This window comes from Sycon ciliatum, chromosome 1 (assembly GCF_964019385.1).
Source record: "Sycon ciliatum chromosome 1, ocSycCili1.1, whole genome shotgun sequence".
Lineage (NCBI taxonomy): Eukaryota > Metazoa > Porifera > Calcarea > Leucosolenida > Sycettidae > Sycon > Sycon ciliatum.
Genome location: NC_088643.1, coordinates 49179920 through 49199807, shown reverse-complemented (window position 1 = coordinate 49199807; position 19888 = coordinate 49179920). Strand labels below are relative to the sequence as shown.

At 47.0% G+C, this 19888-nt stretch overlaps 1 protein-coding gene across 1 annotated transcript; it reads right to left on the bottom strand.

Moving 5' to 3' along the window:
- Positions 1 to 4587: 4587 nt before the first annotated feature.
- On the bottom strand, positions 4588 to 19821 carry LOC135830789 (eukaryotic translation initiation factor 2 subunit 3-like). Its single transcript, XM_065343005.1, has 14 exons — positions 19676 to 19821; positions 19535 to 19598; positions 19391 to 19452; positions 17610 to 17675; positions 17074 to 17195; positions 16105 to 16199; positions 14956 to 15114; positions 14657 to 14791; positions 14338 to 14432; positions 10588 to 10732; positions 9869 to 9924; positions 8000 to 8113; positions 7439 to 7611; positions 4588 to 4878 (listed from the first exon to the last, which is right to left on the bottom strand). The coding sequence occupies exons 1-14, from the start codon at positions 19709 to 19711 to the stop codon at positions 4806 to 4808; spliced, it is 1395 nt and encodes a 464-aa protein (XP_065199077.1). The 5' UTR covers positions 19712 to 19821; the 3' UTR covers positions 4588 to 4805.
- Between the last annotated feature and the right edge of the window lie 67 nt (positions 19822 to 19888).

The following is a 19888-nucleotide window of genomic DNA, read 5'->3' as shown; positions in this document are numbered from 1 at the left end:
GAAGGGAATGTTTTGTTGCAGGCAGCACTGGAGAGGGCAAGACGACAAGTAGCGAGGGCGAAACCAGCGCTGCTGGAGGTCCAAGCCAGAGCACCTGGCTGCTTGACGAGGAACATACTATACCATTGTCTGTGTATGTGTGCCAGTGTGTGCATGCGTGTGTGCGTGCACGTTTCTGTGTGTGCGCGCGCGCGTGTTTGTGTGTGCGCGCGCGCGTGCATGTGTGTGTGCTCGTGCGTACATGTGTGTGTGTGCGCGCCCGTGCATGTGTGTGTGTGCGCGCGCGCGCGCGGGTGCATGTGTGTGCGTGCTAGGCGCTTTCCTTTGTTGGTGACACCACCCCAGGCTACAACTGCGGGCCGGATGGTGGGTGTCGGGGCACGGTGTTGCCACAATCACTGTGGTCAGTGTGATCCGTGTTTCAGGTCAGTGGTGGGTTTTAGCTCACTGCAGCGAAAGCGATCATGTTGCAAGTTAACCCGAGGGTTCCAGCCGCACAACTGCAACAAATGGATTCAAGAAAAGTCTAGATCTCGCTAGGACGTTGATGCGAGCAGCGCCTCAGCCAAACTCTCCATGTCTGTCGGCCCCTCACACGAGGGGACATGTAACCGGAAACGGCAATGTTCAGGACAGGACAAGACAGGAAGTGTGTTCCGGCCGCGGGACATGCTGGTGTTGCTGGTTTTGCAGCAGAGGAGCTTTGGCCGACCACACGTGCATCCCTAGATTGCCTTCACTCCCATCCGCTACTGGACTCTGCCTCGGTGATCAGGCAGGCACCAGGGACATCTGCTTTTCCTTTGTTCGGTCGCTGTCCGTCTTGTGAAGAGAGATCAATTTACAACTGACGGCAGCAGGACCACAACAGACAACGGGCATCGGTCATTTTGCACTCACTGAGGTGGGTCCTCCTCCTGATCCGGCGTCCTCCTGGAGTCTGTTCTTCTCCCATTGCCATTGGGGTTGCGTGCCTGGGAGACTGCATAGTCGGATTCGGCAGCTGGTCCATGTGTGTGTGTGTGTGCGCGTGCACGCGTGCCTGGGAGACTGCATAATCGGATTCGGCAGCTGGCTCATGTGTATGTGCGCACGCGCGCGCGCGCGTGTGTGGATGTGCACGCATGCCTGAGAGACTGTATAGTTGGATTCGGCAGCTGGTTCGTGTGTGTGCCCGTGCGCGCGTGTCTGGGAGACTGCATAGTCGGATTCGGCAGCTGCTTCATGTGTGTGTGTGTGTGTGTGCTCGCATGCGCACGCGTGTGGGTGTGGGTGCGCGCGTATACGTGTATGTATGTATGTATGTGGCATCATCTTATATCGGTAGTTATCTGTGTATTACTGTGTACTGCGGTGGACTGCGATAGCACACATTATGTGCCAAGATGTGCACCTAGCTGGTGATTTCCAACTGTGTTATGTTGAGTGGAAAATGAGCAATGACAGATAGTTTTCAGTACTGTATGAGTGTGTTAGGCAATCAATAGCCAATTCCAACCTCTTGCATTGGCTGTCAGGTTGGATAGGATCAGCGCGTGCATTTACAACAGTGGTGACGTACTTCCTATTGTACTACCGTAATGTCACATTAGCTTCAGTGTTCATATCATTCTATACTGGAGTATTCTACGTACATGTATTCAGTAATGGAGTGGTTATTATAAATATACTTCACTCACCAATTCATTGCTCGCTATTATCTACAAGTCCAATTCCAGTATGATGAAGTCAAGAAGCGATTTATCCAGCCAAGTAGATGAACTTGGGATACGAAATCCAAGAGAAATCATAAGGGTATTCTCAGTTCAGCCATTCACGAATGTAATTGTTATTCTTCAACGCAAACTGAGTAATATTTGACCTTGAACAGGATGAAAAGAAGTTCATGCTCGGGGCAGAGTCCGCCATTCGCTCCAGAAGGTTACTCACTACAGTCTTCTACGCCTAGGAAGTGGTGAACAAATATCTCGAGAGGTATTTAGGACATTCTTTGAAGTCAGTTTAGTTCTGAACGAATGCATTGTAACTAATAATAATAATTACTTTGCTGCAGTTTGCATGCATGATCCGGATTGATAATTCTCAGCGGTAAAAAAATTCAAATCTAGTTTTGTGCACTGGTTTCCGCGTTATGTGCACTCGTGGAATCTGCTCATGGCTTTAAAAAATGAGAATCCGTGAACAAGCGCAAAAAAATCAAGTGAAGAAGGCGAAAATGGCCGCTGCTGTCAGTGAGCAAAGTTGGATGTTTGGCGTCTTCTGTGACCTCCCTGGATCAGTTTCGAATTGTCCAACAAGTGGAAATCGCTTCAGGATACCATCCTGAAGCGGTGTGGTGAAGGACGATTTGTCCCTCTCTGGGTGCAACGGTCGATGCTAAAACAGCCGATTCTGAGATTTGGCTCACGGACTATCAAGTGTATTGCATGCTGCAGGGCCTTTTATTTTATTTATTTATTTTATTTTATTTATTTATTGCAGCATCTCATAGCACAGTGAGAACACCGGCCAATACAAAGAGAGAGGGTGTTAGCCAACCACGGCAAGGAAGGGAGAAGGGGAGGAGAAGAAAAAAGGAACCGGCATGGATAAGTAGTGATTGCAACAAAATGAGAAACACAAAATCAAAGTCAAGGCGCGACAAGGCTCTTAAAAAGGCGGAGGGAAGAAAGGTCCTTAGCTTCTTTGGGGAAGTGCCAGCCACGCAGAGTACGCAGTGAAAGGGGAGAGTGAAGTAGAAAGGAGGACTTGGGTTTCGGAAGGGAAAGGGAGTTTCTCGTGCTACGGGAAGAAAACCAGTTGAAACAGTGGAGGTGAGGTGGACACAGATTGAATTTGAGAGAATGGATAAGGGTGACAAGATGTGAATTACGTCTCTTAGACAAAGGGGTAGTGTGAGCAAGGGCATAAAGGGTGGAAGATGGGAGCATGCGGGGTTTCCGGAGGAGGAACTTTTTTGTGCTGAATTTCGAGCTTTTCAGCACGGGTTGTGGAAATTCCAGCCCAAGCAGTATCTGCATAATCAATAATGGGGCGTATGTAAGCTGAGTAAAAGAGGAGTTTACAAGAGATTGGGAGATGGTAACAGTGAGAAGAAAGGATTCCTAAAGATGAACTTGATCGTTTACATATGTAATCGATGTGGGGTTCCCATGAAAGATTAGAGTCAATGAAAATGCCAAGATGCTTATGGCTGGAGACTATGTCTATAGGCTGGGGGAAAGTGGGATGGAGGAGGGGCGGAACATCAGGCTGAGAAGGAAAGAGCATGATTTTAGTTTTAGACAGATTGGGCGATAACCGCCAAGACGACATCCAGGAAATTACTCTTTGAATCCCGTTAGCTAGGTTACTCATCAGGCCAGTGATGTTAGGAGATGCCCGTAGGAGCGTTGTGTCGTCTGCGAATAGTGATGTGCCCGGGGCAGCTGTGGGCAGATCATTGACGTATAAGATAAAAAAGAAGGGGGCCGAGGATGGAACCCTGGGGAACTCCGGATAGTACTGTTGTGTCGGCTGAGGACGTCCCATGTACCGTGACGTACTGCGTTCGCCCAGTTAGGTAAGATGTCAGCCATAGCAGGGGACAGGGGCCTTCTTGACAACACAACATGCATCGTGTCATATACTAGTATTTGCCAGACTTACTGACTATGCCATAATCATGGTATCCATACATGGAGATCACAATGGAAAATTCAGTAATCTTCTCTTGTTCTCAATATTCCCTGAATGCTGCGGTGTGCACTGCACACCCACATCCAACTACATGTACAATTACACGTACAAGACCATGACTGCACACGCACTATTATAATTATCAGGAAATAAGTCTGGGTATCACTATCAGTTCTTGAGAATGCATACTACTGTAGTAGAGCAAGTCAGCTACTGTGCCTATGCGCACCCCCCCCCCCCCCCTAATTCGGGTGAAGGGCCTCCGTCTACAGGGGGTTTGGATCAAACACACACCCATTCAACCCGGCCATGTACATTCGAGCAAAGGGCCTTCCACAGGGATTGGATCATAAGAAGCAGACACACACCCATCTTTAGTACACTCCATCATGCTTTTTATCATTTCTCACACCAATTTGGCAGTATCAAGCTGTGGTACGACCAGGGAGTCTTACTTCAAGTACAAACCCGACGACTCCCAGGTACGACAGCATACAGCAAGTCCAGTTCGCAGACTCGGGAAAGCTTACATGCACACTTGCTCATACTCTGCAGATAGCAGCTGTGTGTGTGTGTGTGTGTGTGTGTGTGCGCACGTGCGTGTGTGTGCGCGTGCACACACATACGCATGTGTTTATCCACGTTCGCTAAACGCGTTGTAATCATCCCCTTGCAAAAGTAGAAAGGGTACCGGTATGTGCTATGCAAGGTAGGAATGGAATGTGAACATCAGTGAATGAAATAAACTCCGCTCGTTCGCATTGATTTCGCAGCTCCGCAATCTTACCGGGCAAGACATCATTTTGATATGGCTTACGTGTTGACCGGATGCAACGAGAAAGTGGACACAAACTGCGCTTTATGTTGCATGATATACCATCCAATCCAGTCCATGAAGGCACTCCTTGATCAATTGCTTCAAATCAATATCATTTTAAGATGTGGCATCCTACCCGCCATCGACTTTACACTAACAAAAATGCCCTAGAATTACTCGACAGAGGAGGGTTGTAGGAGCACACATCTAACATTTTCTGCAAAAATCAAGGTCAGAATTTTGTCCACTGTTTTTTGTCTCATCCCGGTAGATCTACAAGTAAAAAATATGAGAGAATATCAAGAAGTGTCTAGTTGTGTTCAAAACCGGCCTCATCTGCCTTGATTGTGACTCCTCTCTGGATCTGTCCCCAGCCGATCAATCTGTCAAAAGAAATGTGCACGCACGCACGCACACACACACACACACACACACATACACACACAAGTACATAAATAGAGAGGTTCAGTGACTCTATTGTTTCATACAAAACAAGTCAATGAGTCACTGCTGGATTAGAGTCTTGTAGATTGGTTTCGTATAGACAGGTCCAGGCTGTTCGATTCGTAAGTAGATCTGAGCACGAGCTTCCCCAAATAAGGACTACCATGTCAAAACAAGAAGTACGATGTAGTACCAAGAGTAGATAAACAAGAGTGTGCAACTCGCGGATGGGTTGGCCCATGGTGGAATTTTTAGTTGACGTAATCTTTTCTACGGCGCACACACTGCGAGTCTTTTGGGAAGTTTTGCCTCGTGCAATTGGCCGGACTTTACATTACAAGGTTGGTGCCCAGCACGTGCTCTCACACTGCTTTGCGGCAAAATGCGTGTCCTGTGTAAAAAGGTGACGTCAACAAAAACTTCCACCGTGGGCCGGGGTATCTGCAGCTTGTGCAGGAGAGATGCGAAGTTGCACACTCTTGTTTATTTACTCTTGGTAGTACCCATATCTTTCTCGTAAATATTCTCGTAAACTTGACTTTCTCAAAAAAACTGTATATTGCCAAGGCAATCAAAGCCCACTGACATTGACTTTGTTCACAAGTCACCGAACCCTTTTGCTTCAAAGTACGCATACCAAAATTGGACCATGGAACGAAATGAATTTCGTTTTCTGCACGAGTTCACGAGTCACCGAGTCTCCCAGATGTACATTGTACACGGCTGTTCGCGCACGGACATCTAACAATATGGAGTCGTTCAGTGCGATTTACGTAACGCGGTACAGACCTCATGAATACGATGGGAGTTTGCGTTTTGGGATGAAACTCATGTCACTCTCCGTGTGGTTCCACGATTTCGCAAGTCAAACCAGGATTTATTATTTGAAAGCGCTCGAGCGAGATACTCAATATCCAGACAATTTGAGAGAGAAGGAAGGTAAAAGGAACTCCTGCCGTGGTCAACCAGCATCCTGACCTTTTCGAACCTCTCCAAGCTATCCCTGGTAGTCTGGATATTGACGCACACACTGATTTTCAGCTTCTCCTCGTCGGGATCACGGGTGCAACTTTCAAATTTGCCGATATGCACTCGAACAAACGCACAATTGGATCTACATCACAATTTCGGGGCTATCTGTGTGCTTGCTGCCTTTTTCAGCAATACCCCACATGTCTACTGGGCAGTTTCCACCAGGCCTCGGCCTCCTGGACTCAACAGCGACTCCAGCGCCATGCCATCTGTCCCCTAAATCGCATGAAAAGGTAGCTCAGCATCGCACGCACGGGACGTGATAAAACTTGGTGAAGATAGCCAGAAGATAGTCCTCTACCTGGGGAAACTGAAAGCTAGACTGGGAAAACTTCTGAAAGGGCTTCTTGAGGCAGGCATGTCAACGATGAATCAAGGAACGAGCGAGAAAGAAGGCTTGACTTGTGCAACGCGGAACAAACTGTTCCTGCGAGGAAGTTGGCCATGTGAGGTACCAGCGGAAAGCTAGTTTCAAGAGGAACACGGAATACCTGTTTTCCGGGTAAACCTGGCCTGGTAGCTTTCTAAATCGAGCGAAAACCACAGCGAAATCGGCTGCTGAGAATTTGAAAATTCAAATTTCCTTGCCGATCCAGCCCAATCGAGACTTTTGGCTGCCATCTTGTTAAATGTCCAAATTTCGCGAAAAAACAGCCGTGCATGTAGTGCATGCATCTACGCTATCCACGCAGTCTACAAGAACGTAAGGAGCGTTCCTGAACCAAAACTGCTTCACACTTGCAGTGTGATGTGGTATTTCCCTCATTTCTGTGCCCCTATAGTTGCTGTCTGAGCAATTTTGCCACATTCCCTGTAAGAGCACTTGATGAGAAGAGAACGAAAACGTTACATACAGTCTATTCTGACATGATGGAGGATCAAGACTTTCCAAATCCAAGTCAAGTTAGGTTGCACATGGCAATACAACCTTGGCTTTATCCGGCTACAATCGAGTTTTGACCAGTAAGTTTGTCCAAATCCAAGTCAAGTTAGGTTGCACATGGCAATACGACCTTGGCTCTATCCGCCTACAATCGAGTTTTGACCAGTAAGTTTGTGCATCGATTTACGGCTGAGCATCGAACTCAGTAAGGGCTCAGTCGAACTGAATAGTGAGGTTCTGCCACACGGTATAACGTGCCAAAGTACGTATGGAAACTTCGCCGCGGTACGGGATTTAGTTTGATACGGATTTTTTCATACCGTTTTCCGTGTGAAGCGCGGTTGACACGGACTGGACTCCGTGTGAAAACTGAGCGTACAGAGTACATGTGGCGGGGTGTTCGTGCATGCTTCAAGCATGCTACGTACAGCAGAACCGGTGCAACGTACGAAAAATCCGTGTCAAACTTCACTGCAGTTGACACGGAGTTTGGTACGTAGTTCCGTGTAGCAGAACCTCTCTAATGAAAGCAAATTACAACAAACCCAAGATAAATACAGAATCAAACACGGGATTCAACTAACCTCCAGTGCTTCTCAACGCGCCGACTGAGAGCGATACGTTCACCCTTCTGTGTGCACACTGGCTGTGTTAGGGCAATCTTGGCCAAATCGGCACGGATAGCTAGGACACGGCCACCGGTACTTAATGATCCAATGTTGACCATCAACACCTCACCCTTGGTCAACTTCGCCACCTGGACAAAGAAACGAGGAAACCAAGAAAGGAATGACAACTCTAATGCCGCGAAAACTAAAGTACATGTACTTGGCAATCATTTGCAAAATATTACCGGGATGAAGCTGAATGAGTGGTATCAAGTATCAGAGGAACATAGCAGGATGCTGCTGTCATGGCTTACGGTCCATACAGTCAAAACAACTACCTTATTATACTGTACATGGATTTACAGGTATATACGTCACTGTTGGGCCATGAGACAGCACAATGATGAACGCTGCTCTACATGGAAGGAAGTGACTTTATCTGAAGTACAAGATACCACGACCACATGGACGTAACATTTTCACAGGTACAGTCATGTAACCTCAGACTCAGAATACTAAGTACTACCAAGTACTTACCTTGGCACCCTTCTTGTCACCTTCCGTCCGCACACCGAGCAAGCGGCGCAGCAGGAAATATGAGATTTCCAACTCGGTGAAGATGTCGGGCAATGCACCAACTCCACCAAGGACCTGTCCGTGATCACGCACGCACCATACACACCGCAGACAAGGATCAAAACGAGGGTCTTGTTGCGAAGGGCCGCGGCTAGGGCGCTTGCTTTGCTAGCCATGTTTGCATACATGGGAATCTCTACGGGATGCCGAAGCCAGGCGCTGCCCGATACAACGTGTTTGAGTTGTCAGTAAATGTACATCTGTGCACGTGTGTTGCAGCTGCTGACCCATTGATTACTCACGCCCTGAGGCAACAACTGGCAAAGTACTGTCGTGGACATGGAAATCCAGTCGGAAGTCAAGGAGGCAATGCAGCCGTGAGTTCGCATGCGATCAACATGTGCGCTGCGCATGCAACGTTCTGTACGCACTGAGGGCGCCGGCCACGGTCATTCGACCGGATTTCCATGTCCACGACAGTAGGTAACACGTTGGAAGTCGTTGCTACATGTACACATCACATGTACACGCCAGTCGCTCACCCGCGATAATGAGCGGTTAATTCACTGTTTTGCACAACGATGGGTAACGCAATGTAAGTAAGCTGTTAAGCTGCGTTCGCATGAACACACAAGCCAACGCCATGAGTGCTGTGAGCAATATATGCAGGACCGGATCCAGGGTAAACCGAGGGACGCTGAAAATACGATGGCAATTTTTTTTCTTTTAACATATTGATCATAGGTACACCATCACGTACCATTGTGGCATGCGTGAGCACCTATCCCCCCACCCCCCTTGGATCCGCCCTGGCATGCACGACAAAGTGACATAACACTCGCAGTTCAATCAAACAGCTCTCTAAAACACTGAGCAAGTGATGACCTGCATCCCGTACGCATGATGTGGCCAGAGTGTTTGTAGTGCAGGTCACATGACATACACAATGGTACACAAAAGCACTGTGTGCGTCTCGTAGGCATTAAATTATGGTGAAAAAGGAGAGTGTGCCATGTTGTCGAACTCGCTGACTGTATAAGATCTGGCTACGTTGGTGGACAGTTAGTCATAACTCGTAACATTTTTGTCCTTCTCCTTTTCACTATGCATTCATGCTCAAACAAACGTATGCAATAAGGCCGCTGGACCCTGACTTCGCCAGACGTTCTAAGGCCCTATAGGATATCAAACGCGCTTAGGGGCCGTCCAAGGTTACCAATAATATTTTCGAAACGAAATGTTTTCGTTTGTGGGTGGGTGGGTTTGATGGAGTTTCGTTTTGAAAATAATTATTGAATGCTGATGGAGAATGCCCAGTTACTTCTGGGTGTCGAAAATTGACATCAATATTTTATTGGAATTCGTTTTACCTGCAGTAAAGGTGGGTGGGTGGGTGGGGGCTGAAAAATACTAAAACTTTTCGTTTTGTAAAAACAATCGGTAACCCCGGACGACCCCTTAGCAGCATACGTCTGTATTGGATATCATGGGATCACACACGATTTCCCACAGAAAATGAAAGGTGTGATTCCCGAAGATATGCAAAAGATATGTGAGGGCACAGAGAGAGGTACTGCGCCAGGTCTTCCGAATAGGTGCGGAAATGAACGACTTCCGGCCGTGGCTACACTAGACGTACTGTCGCTTTGTGACGTCTCACATCCCCTGCATAGCTTCAGGAATTACACCTTATATTTTCTGCGAGGAAATCGTGCATGATGCCACAATATCCAATATAGACTTATGGAAGCTGCTTTGCTTTGATAAACATAGGCGAGGCGGCCAACCAACAGAACAGAAACGAAAAAAAGGGGTGAGCATTTGACTTACCTGACCAACGAGTCGATCTGCACGGCAAAGTGTTGGGTCAATCTTCATTCCCACACCTGGTGACATGCGAAATAGAGAAGGCCAGAGGAAGTCAAAGTTAAGCACAGTACGAACACGAAGCACCAAAGAGGTTTCGACTTGCACACCCAAGATGGGTGCACGGGCTCGAAACGCAACAGTCAAGAATCGACAATGCGCAAAGACCCACGCTCAACAAATGTCGGGAATGATCCTGACAATTCGAGTGGCTAGGGTATGATACGAGTCTATCACGCTGTGAAACTACCGTAAGATTGTGCCTTTATTCCCAACCTAACATACCGTATGTCAGCGCCTTTAAAGCCATGGCCTTATATTCGAAACACCGCTGCTTTCCTAGCTATTTTAGATGCAAAATGACTCACCCACTACGCCATGCCATAAAAGTCAAAGTCCACATAGAAATTTCAATCTAAAACCACTTGTTCACCCTTCCTGCTGGGCTGTAGGTTTGTTAGCATAGTACTAATTCCTTCATTTTTACAAAACATACTTCAAATATACTTTCATTTATGAGGCCCATGGCTTTATAACTGAGACTGACTTTATAATCGAATATACCTCCATGGCTTTAAAGGTGCGGACATACGGTAACATTAGTCTGTCAGAAAAATGAGAAGAGCCGCTTGGTCTAAGAACATCACCATACATGATACCGAGGTGAAAAGTTTGAAACCTACCGATGAGACCGCCAGGTACAGCATACTGCAGGTCATTCTGTTCGGCATAGAGCGAGACGATCTTGGACAGGATTGTCCGGCAGTGGACCTTTCCTTCGTTGTCTTTCCACACCATTCCAGGTCTGACCTCACACTCTTGGCCGACCTTAACATACAGAAGCACCAGCCACAATATATCATCAAGAGTGAATAAACAAGAGTATGCAACTGTGGTTATGGCCCAGTGCGCGGCGCACTGCCTTCATTACGTAACTTGCCTTCATCACGCTCTGAAAGCATGCATTCAAACTCACAATTTCTCGTAAGAGCCCATCCGTTTTTGCTCGATTCGTTCCAGTACCTACGCGATCTCTGAATTCTGGCGCGTGAACTCCAGTTCCGTATGAAAGTTCATTTCAAACCAGAGGGAAAGTGCGGTGTTTGATTTTCCGAAGTGCGCGGATTGCAGCTGAATGATGTAATGAAGGCAGCGCGCCGCGCATCTGGCCCATAGAAAAGAGATCACAGTTGCATACTCTTGTTTATGGACTCTTGATATCATTAACAGGACATAAGGGAGGTTTCGCTCTACGGAATTACGTATGAAAATAACGTAGGAACTGCACGTAGTTTCATAAGTAAAAATCAGGGCTGTTGGGTTTCGATCTACCTGATTTCTCCACGACTGCTAACCATGCCTTGTTGCTTTGGAGACGGGTTGGCTGCATGCGCCCACCGCATGCACCACGAACCGAAACCGCGATTTCCATTTTGTTTTCCACGTAGTGTGTACCTTGTGTTTCGCGCGGCTTGAATGTTGCCATGGATAAATCCAGAAAGTGCGAAAAATATTTCAAAAAGTCCTACGGAGGACCCAACGTAGGAAAGAGCTTTCCTACGGAAATCCGTAGAGAGATTTACGTATGAAAGTTGCCCTCGCTCCCCGGCGCGTACGACATACGGATTTTCATACGTAATTACATAGAGCGAAACCTCCCTAGTAAATGGATATGGTGTTTCTCTGAGTATCTGCCACTGGAACGACATGGATGTCCAACCACCTACTCAATATTGCCTCGTGATAAGTCACAATAGTGCAGCACATGTCACCAAGAGTACACGAGCCCCAAAAGTGTGCAACTGTCTGCATTTTTCTTTATCCAGTGCTGCGACAGCAGAGCTTCACATCACTTAACATGGTTCAATAGGTTACACAACACAGTCATCCGACTTTAATCCAGCACCCTCTATAAACCAGCATAATTTTAAATTTTCAGTTACCAAAACGTCCTTTTCGTGCACATTGCAGCAGTAAATCAGATTTTCTAATCCAGCAGAATTTCCGTAGCACGAATGGTGCCGGATACTAGAGGGACCACTGTAGAAGAGCGCCTACAACCAATCCTATAGCTACCATCAAGAGTACATAACCAAGAGTGTGCAACTCGACGATCCCCCAGCCCACGGCGGAATTTTTCTATGACATCAGTCTTTGGCGGGTGTTTGGCTCGCCGATGCCATCATGCGTAGCCAGAGATCAACGTACAAAGAATTTGTACATCACAGCTACGGTAGTCGAAGCAGAATAACGGACGATAGATCGCTGTGTCCTGAACCTGGTGAACTCTCACCGTATCTACAAAAAATGCGCGGGAAAGCATACGCACTTGATCATACTCCAGCCAAAGAATGACGCAATAAAAAAAATCCGCCGTGGGTGAACCCATCGCAGCTCGAGATAGGAGTTGCACACTCTTGGTTATGTACTCTTGCTATCATGTACAGGGTGCAGGCAGTGTGTTCGAATTGATCATGTGATGTGAAATGCTTCCGTTGCATTCCCCATGGGCGGCAGCTGCACACTCTTGGGGGCTATGTACTCTTGGTGTTACATACATGCTGATGTACATATCACAAGATAGGCAAGCCGCAAAGCTGCCAACGAAGGATAAGGTGCCACAGATCAGCAAATGGATACGCTGATGATTACATGATATGTATCAAAATTAGGGCCGAAACGATTATTCCGATTACTCGTATATCACTCGTTATGGATGAAATCGATAATCGTTATGACCGATAACGATTATGACTGTACAGTGCGAGAGCTGTCATGGCGTCAGTACACGCAGACCGTGCATGGCATCATGCACGCGTGTCATGCGCACAAGTGCATGACCGTCGAAGTACACGTGCATGAAACCGTAGGTCTGTACAATCATTGCGCCCTTGATCCTTTTTGGGTACTCGTAGTCGTACATAGTCACTACATTCACTGCACTAGTCAGCGTGGCCGGAAAATGTAACAACCGGAAAGCTTCATTACTATTAGGTTGTAGCGAAACTGTGAGTGTGGCTGCCGGCCTTCTAATTTGTTCAGTTCTTGTCAAAAACTTACAGTTAGTTTTGATTTTTTGGCGAGGAGAGCATGCAGTGACAAAAATATGCTGCCACCTGGAAAAGCGAAAGTTAGTCTGACCAAGAGATCGCCAGCTTGGGTATATTTCGAGGAATCTGATAGCGTAGCGAGATGCAATTCGTGCAGCCGCGAGTTCGTCCGTCAAAGTGGCACAACCAACTTGTTCCAGCACCTGATTTCTGCTCATAAAGATGAGTACGCCGCTGCGGTAGGGAAAGGACCAGCAACCCAGTCGACAGCAACGGCGACTACCAGCAATGTTGAGCGCAGTGACAATGCAGCGAACAGTGCTGGAATGAAGCCCGTCACGGCGTTCTTCGGCACCGGTAACTTGCGAACGTGCGACAGCAGGCGCTCAGGCATGTTGACGGAGTCGATCATCGACTGGATTGTCGATTCCAGTCGACCCTTCTCCATTGTAGAAGACAGATGACTGATCGTTGATGTTTAATGCAGGGTTCTAGCCAGGTCAAAATAGTAGGGGGTGGGCATGGAAAACAGTTACCCAATATCCCATTTTTCCACTTTCCAATATTGTCTTGCCACGTCAAATGCAACGTATGGGGCAAATCCCTGACTTCACCCCAGACAAATGTGCCTTTATGAACCATCTATGCATGAAAAACACGAAAATCGGAAAATGAGTAGGGGGCGGCAATTTTTCACAGGGGGGGGGGGGGGGCGCAAACAGAGTAGGGGGCGCTGCGCCCCCCCCCCCCCCCCCCCTTGGCTAGAACCCTGTTAATGGCAGAGGAACACTGCTCATATCACGTTGCAAATTTCATTTTAGTCTTTTTTGGGCCTGTGTGGATCTTTCACCCATACGTACCTGTATATAGTTGAACAAATTTATTATTGTTTTTGCCGTATACTGATGTCCAACATGACACGTATAAAACTTGTTCGTAAAATCGGTAAAACCAATAAATCGATCGTTAGTGTTATTGGTTTATCGTTAAGGCAAAATGGGCTATCGTTTCGGCCCTAATCAAAATAGCACCTGAGGATAGCTCGCCAAGTTCTTGAGGTTTGTATAGATGCATGCCACGTGGACAGAGACTCATGCACAGCTTAGGGGTCGCCCAAGGTTACCTATAGTATTTTCAAAACGAAATGTTTTCGTTTGGGAGTGGGTGGGTTTTAGGAGTTTCGTTTTGAAAACAATTATTATTATTAAAGGTGCATGGAGAATGCCCTGTTACTTCCGGGTGCCGAAGATGGAAATCAATATTTTTGTTGGACTGCGGTTTACCTGCAGAAAGGGTGGGTGGGCGGAGGCTGAAAAATACTAAAACCTTTCGTTTCGTAAAAACAATCTGTAACCCCGGGCGACCCCTTAGCAGTAAACTGACCTTGAGAACACCCTTCAGGATACTGCCTCCAGCAACACCACCCTTCAAGTCTTCAACTTCGCAACCGGGCTTGTTCACGTCGAATGATCGGATAACTGGATGGCAAGAGAGAGAGAGAGAGAGAGAGAGAGAGAGAGAGAGAGAGAGAGAGAGAGAGAGAGAGAGAGAGAGAGAGAGAGAGAGAGAGAGAGAGAGAGAGAATCAAACCTTCAGAATTACAGAAGACTTGGACAGCAGCAGCAGCAGCAAGACAAGCCAAATGCAGAGACACTAACGGCAGTAGTGCCGTGTCCGCAATAGCAAATACCCGACAACCTACCGATTAAGTGAGGTGCGGCGGTGAAATTTCTCTCCGGCGTGGGAATTTTGCGGCAAAGGTACTCGCACACCACCTCAATGTTGTACTTCAACTGAGCAGAGATGGGGATGACTGGAGAGCCTTCTGCGACGGTACCTAAAGAAGATCAAGGAGACAGGCAGTGTGAAACAGTGGAAAGCTGTAGACTTCCATCGCACGAATGTCACTCCTCAAAACAAAGAGAATGGTCTGTAGAGTATACGACAGTAATCACATGCCACGAAATAACAAGTACAGTGTAAATGCATACCAACGCTCACCTTGAATAAACTTCAGGATCTGCTGGTGCTGCTCCAGAGCGACATTTTCCTTGACCAAATCAATCTTATTCTGCAAAATAATGATATGCTTCAGCTTCATAATCTCAATGGCTGCGAGATGTTCCGATGTCTGAGGTTGCGGACAAGTTTCATTACCAGCTGATCACGACACACAACAATACAGAAACAATACACTGTCTAAAACAAGAATACCAAATAGGAAATGTTGCAGAAAGACCGGGTGGAAAGATAAAAATGTGCTCAAGGAATGGCAAGCACTCAACCAAAATTGGAGGCAGGCAAAACTTAAATCCCTGCATTGGAGAAAAGGCTGTTCGGATTTTGAATAGTGCACAGGACAGAGACAAAGATGAGTACTTCCACCACCAGAAAATAAGATCAGCGATCGGTTTCAAATACCCATGAAAAAATATAATACGCAACAACTCCCTCTACAAGCAAACTGGGGCTAGACCCCTCCCTAGGTCAGCTCATCAGAGCTGCTGGATGGAGAATGCCTGGCCACATGCTCAGATGAGACCCGCCAACCCCAGCTCAACTTGTCATATCTGCATATATCGAGCTGAGCGAGTGCCCAGGTTTCTGAGGCCATGCAAGAACGACGCTTCTAAAATCAATACACAAAGACCTAGCGTCCGCACTGAAAGCGTTGAACCGGCCTCAACAGGCTCACAAGTTATGAGCGGTTGCCGGAGGGCTAGCTACGTTGTTCACCGACCTCAAGCGGTTCGCCGCAGTCATCAAAGAGGGCCCTCCACCCTTCAACCCGCCATGAGCACAGATTGACTGGAGCGTTTACATGACGCATTGCGTTTGACCTGGGTTGACGGCGAGTAATCGTACTACCGTACTTCTGTGCGTATCACGCGCCAGGTTCGAACAGCACTGCACAGGCAAATTTCGTGCGAAAGCATTCACGTGACCATACAGGACTCTAGAAGTGGACTTTTGGCGGCATATCAGTAAATGACCCGGGTCAATTGTCTTCATGTAAACACCCACCTATTTTTCTCCATCGTACAGACTTTCAACCCGGGTTAAAAATCCTGAGGTAAACACAGCCTTAATCAACAGCAATTACAACAGTCCAAGGGAAGATTCCTTATGTAATCCAAACAGGAGACATACCGATTAAAAGCAGAGCAGCATCCATCACAGCTGCACCGTTCAACATGGTCGCCATCAAGATGTCGTGACCAGGGCAATCAACGAATGACACATGTCTACAATCATAAATGCACACACGCGTGCGCACGCACACACACACACACACACACACACACACACACACACACACACACACACACACACACCAGCTAGCACAAACTCATATGCAGTGAATTCTAGAGCAAATATACCAGAGCGTGGCAATGGAGACGGCAGCTGCCAAAATATACTTTGCCATTAGTATGAAGTAAACATGTGCCCGTACCTTGGTTACTACAGTCGTCTCTCTTTAACCCAGCACTTTATAAACCAGCACAATTTTCATTGTGCAACCGCCTGCACGAACTCTATGCAGTGCTGCGATGGCAGAACCCTCACATCACGTGACAGGATTCGAAAGGATAGGCTGGCAAACAGTGCAATGTGACCACAAGAGAGTTGAACCTAAGCATCTATCATGCAAAGGGTGCAAATAATGTGAACCGGTTTGTCACGTGGTGTGAAGTTCTGACGTCATAGATCCCATAGCTGGAGCTGCACACTCTTGGGGGTTATGTACTTTCAATAGTATCCACTATCTAGACACCAGAGTTACAGGCACTTTCGGCTATTGGGCACCCTTTGCATGAGTTTTCTTGGAAAATATAACTCTTTGTCAAATGTTGTGTAACTAGTGATATTATACTGCCGTATCTCTGGCCTTTCCCCATCAAAAACGTATGTGATCCAAAGTTACAGACATTTTAAAGTTACTAAGTACGCCAGTGCCTGGTCCCAAACAGCTCGAATAAACAAGGTATGAGCATACTAGTATAGGAAGGTGACACTATACTCGAAGGTGCTTCCATTAAATGAAATAAAACAGGAATCCGATATCATATCGGCAAGATTACACCAAGACGAGTAGTATCGACTGCTTGCCATACTCACCGCTTCAGCTCAAAGCTACCGGTACAACCCGGCCGATCGCAAGGGAATAAGTCTTCCTTGTTGCTACCTTGGGAGCGGAAACATGCAGGTGGAGGGCATCTGGCATTGTTGCACTTGTAGATCTACACATCCGACAGTGACAGCACCAGTACACACACACACACACACACACACACACACACACACAGTTACCACCAACAAAAATTGCAAGCGCACACATGTACAGTGTACAAGGTAGCTATAAAAGCATGTGCAAAGGCCAGCCAAAGCATGGAACAAGTTCACGCCTGCATGGATGAGTACAGCCTGTCGGAAACTATGATAGTGGTGGCACATTCAATCTCGCCTATAGTCGATCCAAGCAATCTGGCCATGGCGGCATGTAGCTAGGGGCCAACAACAGTTACAATGGCCACCCAGACCACCAGGAAACGATACCACATACAGCATGTAGGCACGGGTGTGGTACCAGTAAAAAAAAAAAAAAGTATTCGAGCACCACTAGCCCCGAGCATGTCGAAAGTTAATAAACTGACCTTAGCATTGGCATATCCGAGCTTGATCGTGATGTTACGCTCAAGTTCATTCTTGAATCTGACAGTCTGTCCCAACGCAAATGCACAAAATGGAAACATGTTTTGACCGTGAATTGGCTACCATATGAAAAATATTACTTCTTGAAGTAGTGAAAGATTCACGTGAGAATCAGACAGACTCTTTCACATCGGCAGGAGCGCCACCACCCTCAAGGCCCAATGTGTACCCACAGGAATGGATCAAGGCGCAGAAAAAAATTTCACGGTTCGCATGAGACTCGGCTGGAAACCGAGTTTTCCGCATCCGTAGGAACGCCACAACCCTTCAAGGATCAAGGCGCAGATGCAGCTCCTAAAGCGGTGGGAGGTGAGTAGATCAGCTCACCAGCAAGTGGTCAAAGACCGAAAATCCCATTCACTGCATCCATGTTCTCCTCGTGCCAGGCCACGAGGCGCAGATGCTTGGTCCTAAACTGCAGTGCTGCGAGCAGATCAGACCCACCGCAAAGCGCCAGAGACTGAAAATTCCATTCGCTGCATCCATGTTACTTTCGTGCCAGGTCACCAGTTCCGAACTGTGGGTCGCAGCACGGCTGAAAATCCCTCCAATTTCAAGCAGGAATTGAATTGAAGCTACAAGTAGTACTCTCAGCTTCTCAGTCATGGTCTGAGGCCATAGCTATGCCTGCCCCCTGTTTGCCACCAAAAACCAAGCACTCGCAAACACTTTCATTCTCCGTCCCACAAACAGGCTCTCAGCTGCACAAAACAAGTAAAGGCAATCTGTTGTTCAAATATTTTGTACAGCTGAGAGCGTGTTCATGGGACAGAGAATGGAAGTGTTTATGAGTGCAAGGAATATGTTGCAGTGGACTTCTCAGCCCAATGGTTTCGTTGTGGAGCTTGTGTATCAATGCTAGCCACAAACATGAACAACTACACACTGCAATACATGGGTATCAAAAATGTTGGTGAGAAAGATTCAGGGCATGACTTGCCCAGTATCGCATCGCACTTTGCAACGTAATTGTGCCTACTTGCGATGCAACGTCAGGGCTGTGGAGCGAAAAGCTGCGATGCATGCCGCGCATCGGTCGAAAGTTCGCGTGCAGTTGTACCTGCGCCCTGCATGTTTTACTGAGCACTCGGTACGGTAGCACACAAACCCGCACCCCGATTTGCTACAACTGCTATGCAAAGAAACCAAACGTGAAAATGTGTAGCACATTTACTATGCATCTGGGTTTGAGTAAGTCATGATACAAACTCAAATGACCGTGCTGCTGCTAGAGCATCCATCAGACGACATTGCCATAACAAAACTATTTTTTATATTCATACGTCAGCAGGCTGTATCATTACACCAAAGTGCTGCTATTTCGGAATGTAGTTAATACTTCCATTCTGAATGTCACGGACTCCTCCATTTCAAACCCTGATGCGATTCGTACAAATTTACGAGGGGTAAATACAAAAGGGTGCCGGTTCTGCTGACCGAAAAAGAGTTAGGTTTTTATCATCATTGACTTCCATTTGCATGACATGTATTATCTTGACATTTTCATTTCTAACGGTTGAAACTGACACAGCCTGGTTTCTTGAAGGACGTCACAGAATGAAGGGCTTATTTAAAACAAATATCTTCAGTTCACAACAGCTTGGTGGAGTGCTGTCGTGACGATGACCAACAGACAACACATGTTTGTTCTCAAGGGATAGATCAACAAATCCGAAATCTCAGTGGCAACATGTACGCATGCACGCACCGACACGGAACTCACCTGGACGCCGGAGATAGCTTTTACTACAGTTGACTTTCCATGGGCAACATGACCAATTGTGCCTGTAACATTTCGAACAGGCACATGATGTCCATAACAAGAAGAATCCCGAAGTAACTGATCGGGTATGATTCTACAACTTACCAATGTTGACAGTGGCCTGACGACTAATAATTTCAGGTGAGTCAGGTGTCAATTTGGAGATATCCTAAGGTGAGCAACATAAAAGAGCACCTTGTCATCCAGTGGCTCCAGCAAGCAGTGCGATCGACGACAGATCCTCACCAAGGTCTCCAAATTCTGTACTGATAATCCAGCCATTTTTACTGTTTTCAATTTGCCAATCCCTTTCTCTCTCTTTTCCCGTTATCCTCACTTCAAGAGCCTGGAAATCATCATGCGCGTGTGATTCATGCCAAGAACAGACTCAGCTCAGTCTACACCGCTAGCGCTAGCGCTGTTTATGTGCAGCCCGAACGCTAGCTAGCGCGCGCCTAG

Excerpts from the sequence above, each read along its gene's own strand:
- LOC135830789 (XM_065343005.1), bottom strand. The coding sequence starts at position 19,711 with ATGGCTGGATTATCAGTACAGAATTTGGAGACCTTG. Across the intron at positions 17,196-17,609 it reads TCGGATATGCCAATGCTAAG|ATCTACAAGTGCAACAATGC; the intron begins GTCAGTTTATTA and ends TCGGATGTGTAG. Across the intron at positions 15,115-16,104 it reads TGCTGCTCTGCTTTTAATCG|CTGGTAATGAAACTTGTCCG; the intron begins GTATGTCTCCTG and ends TGTCGTGATCAG.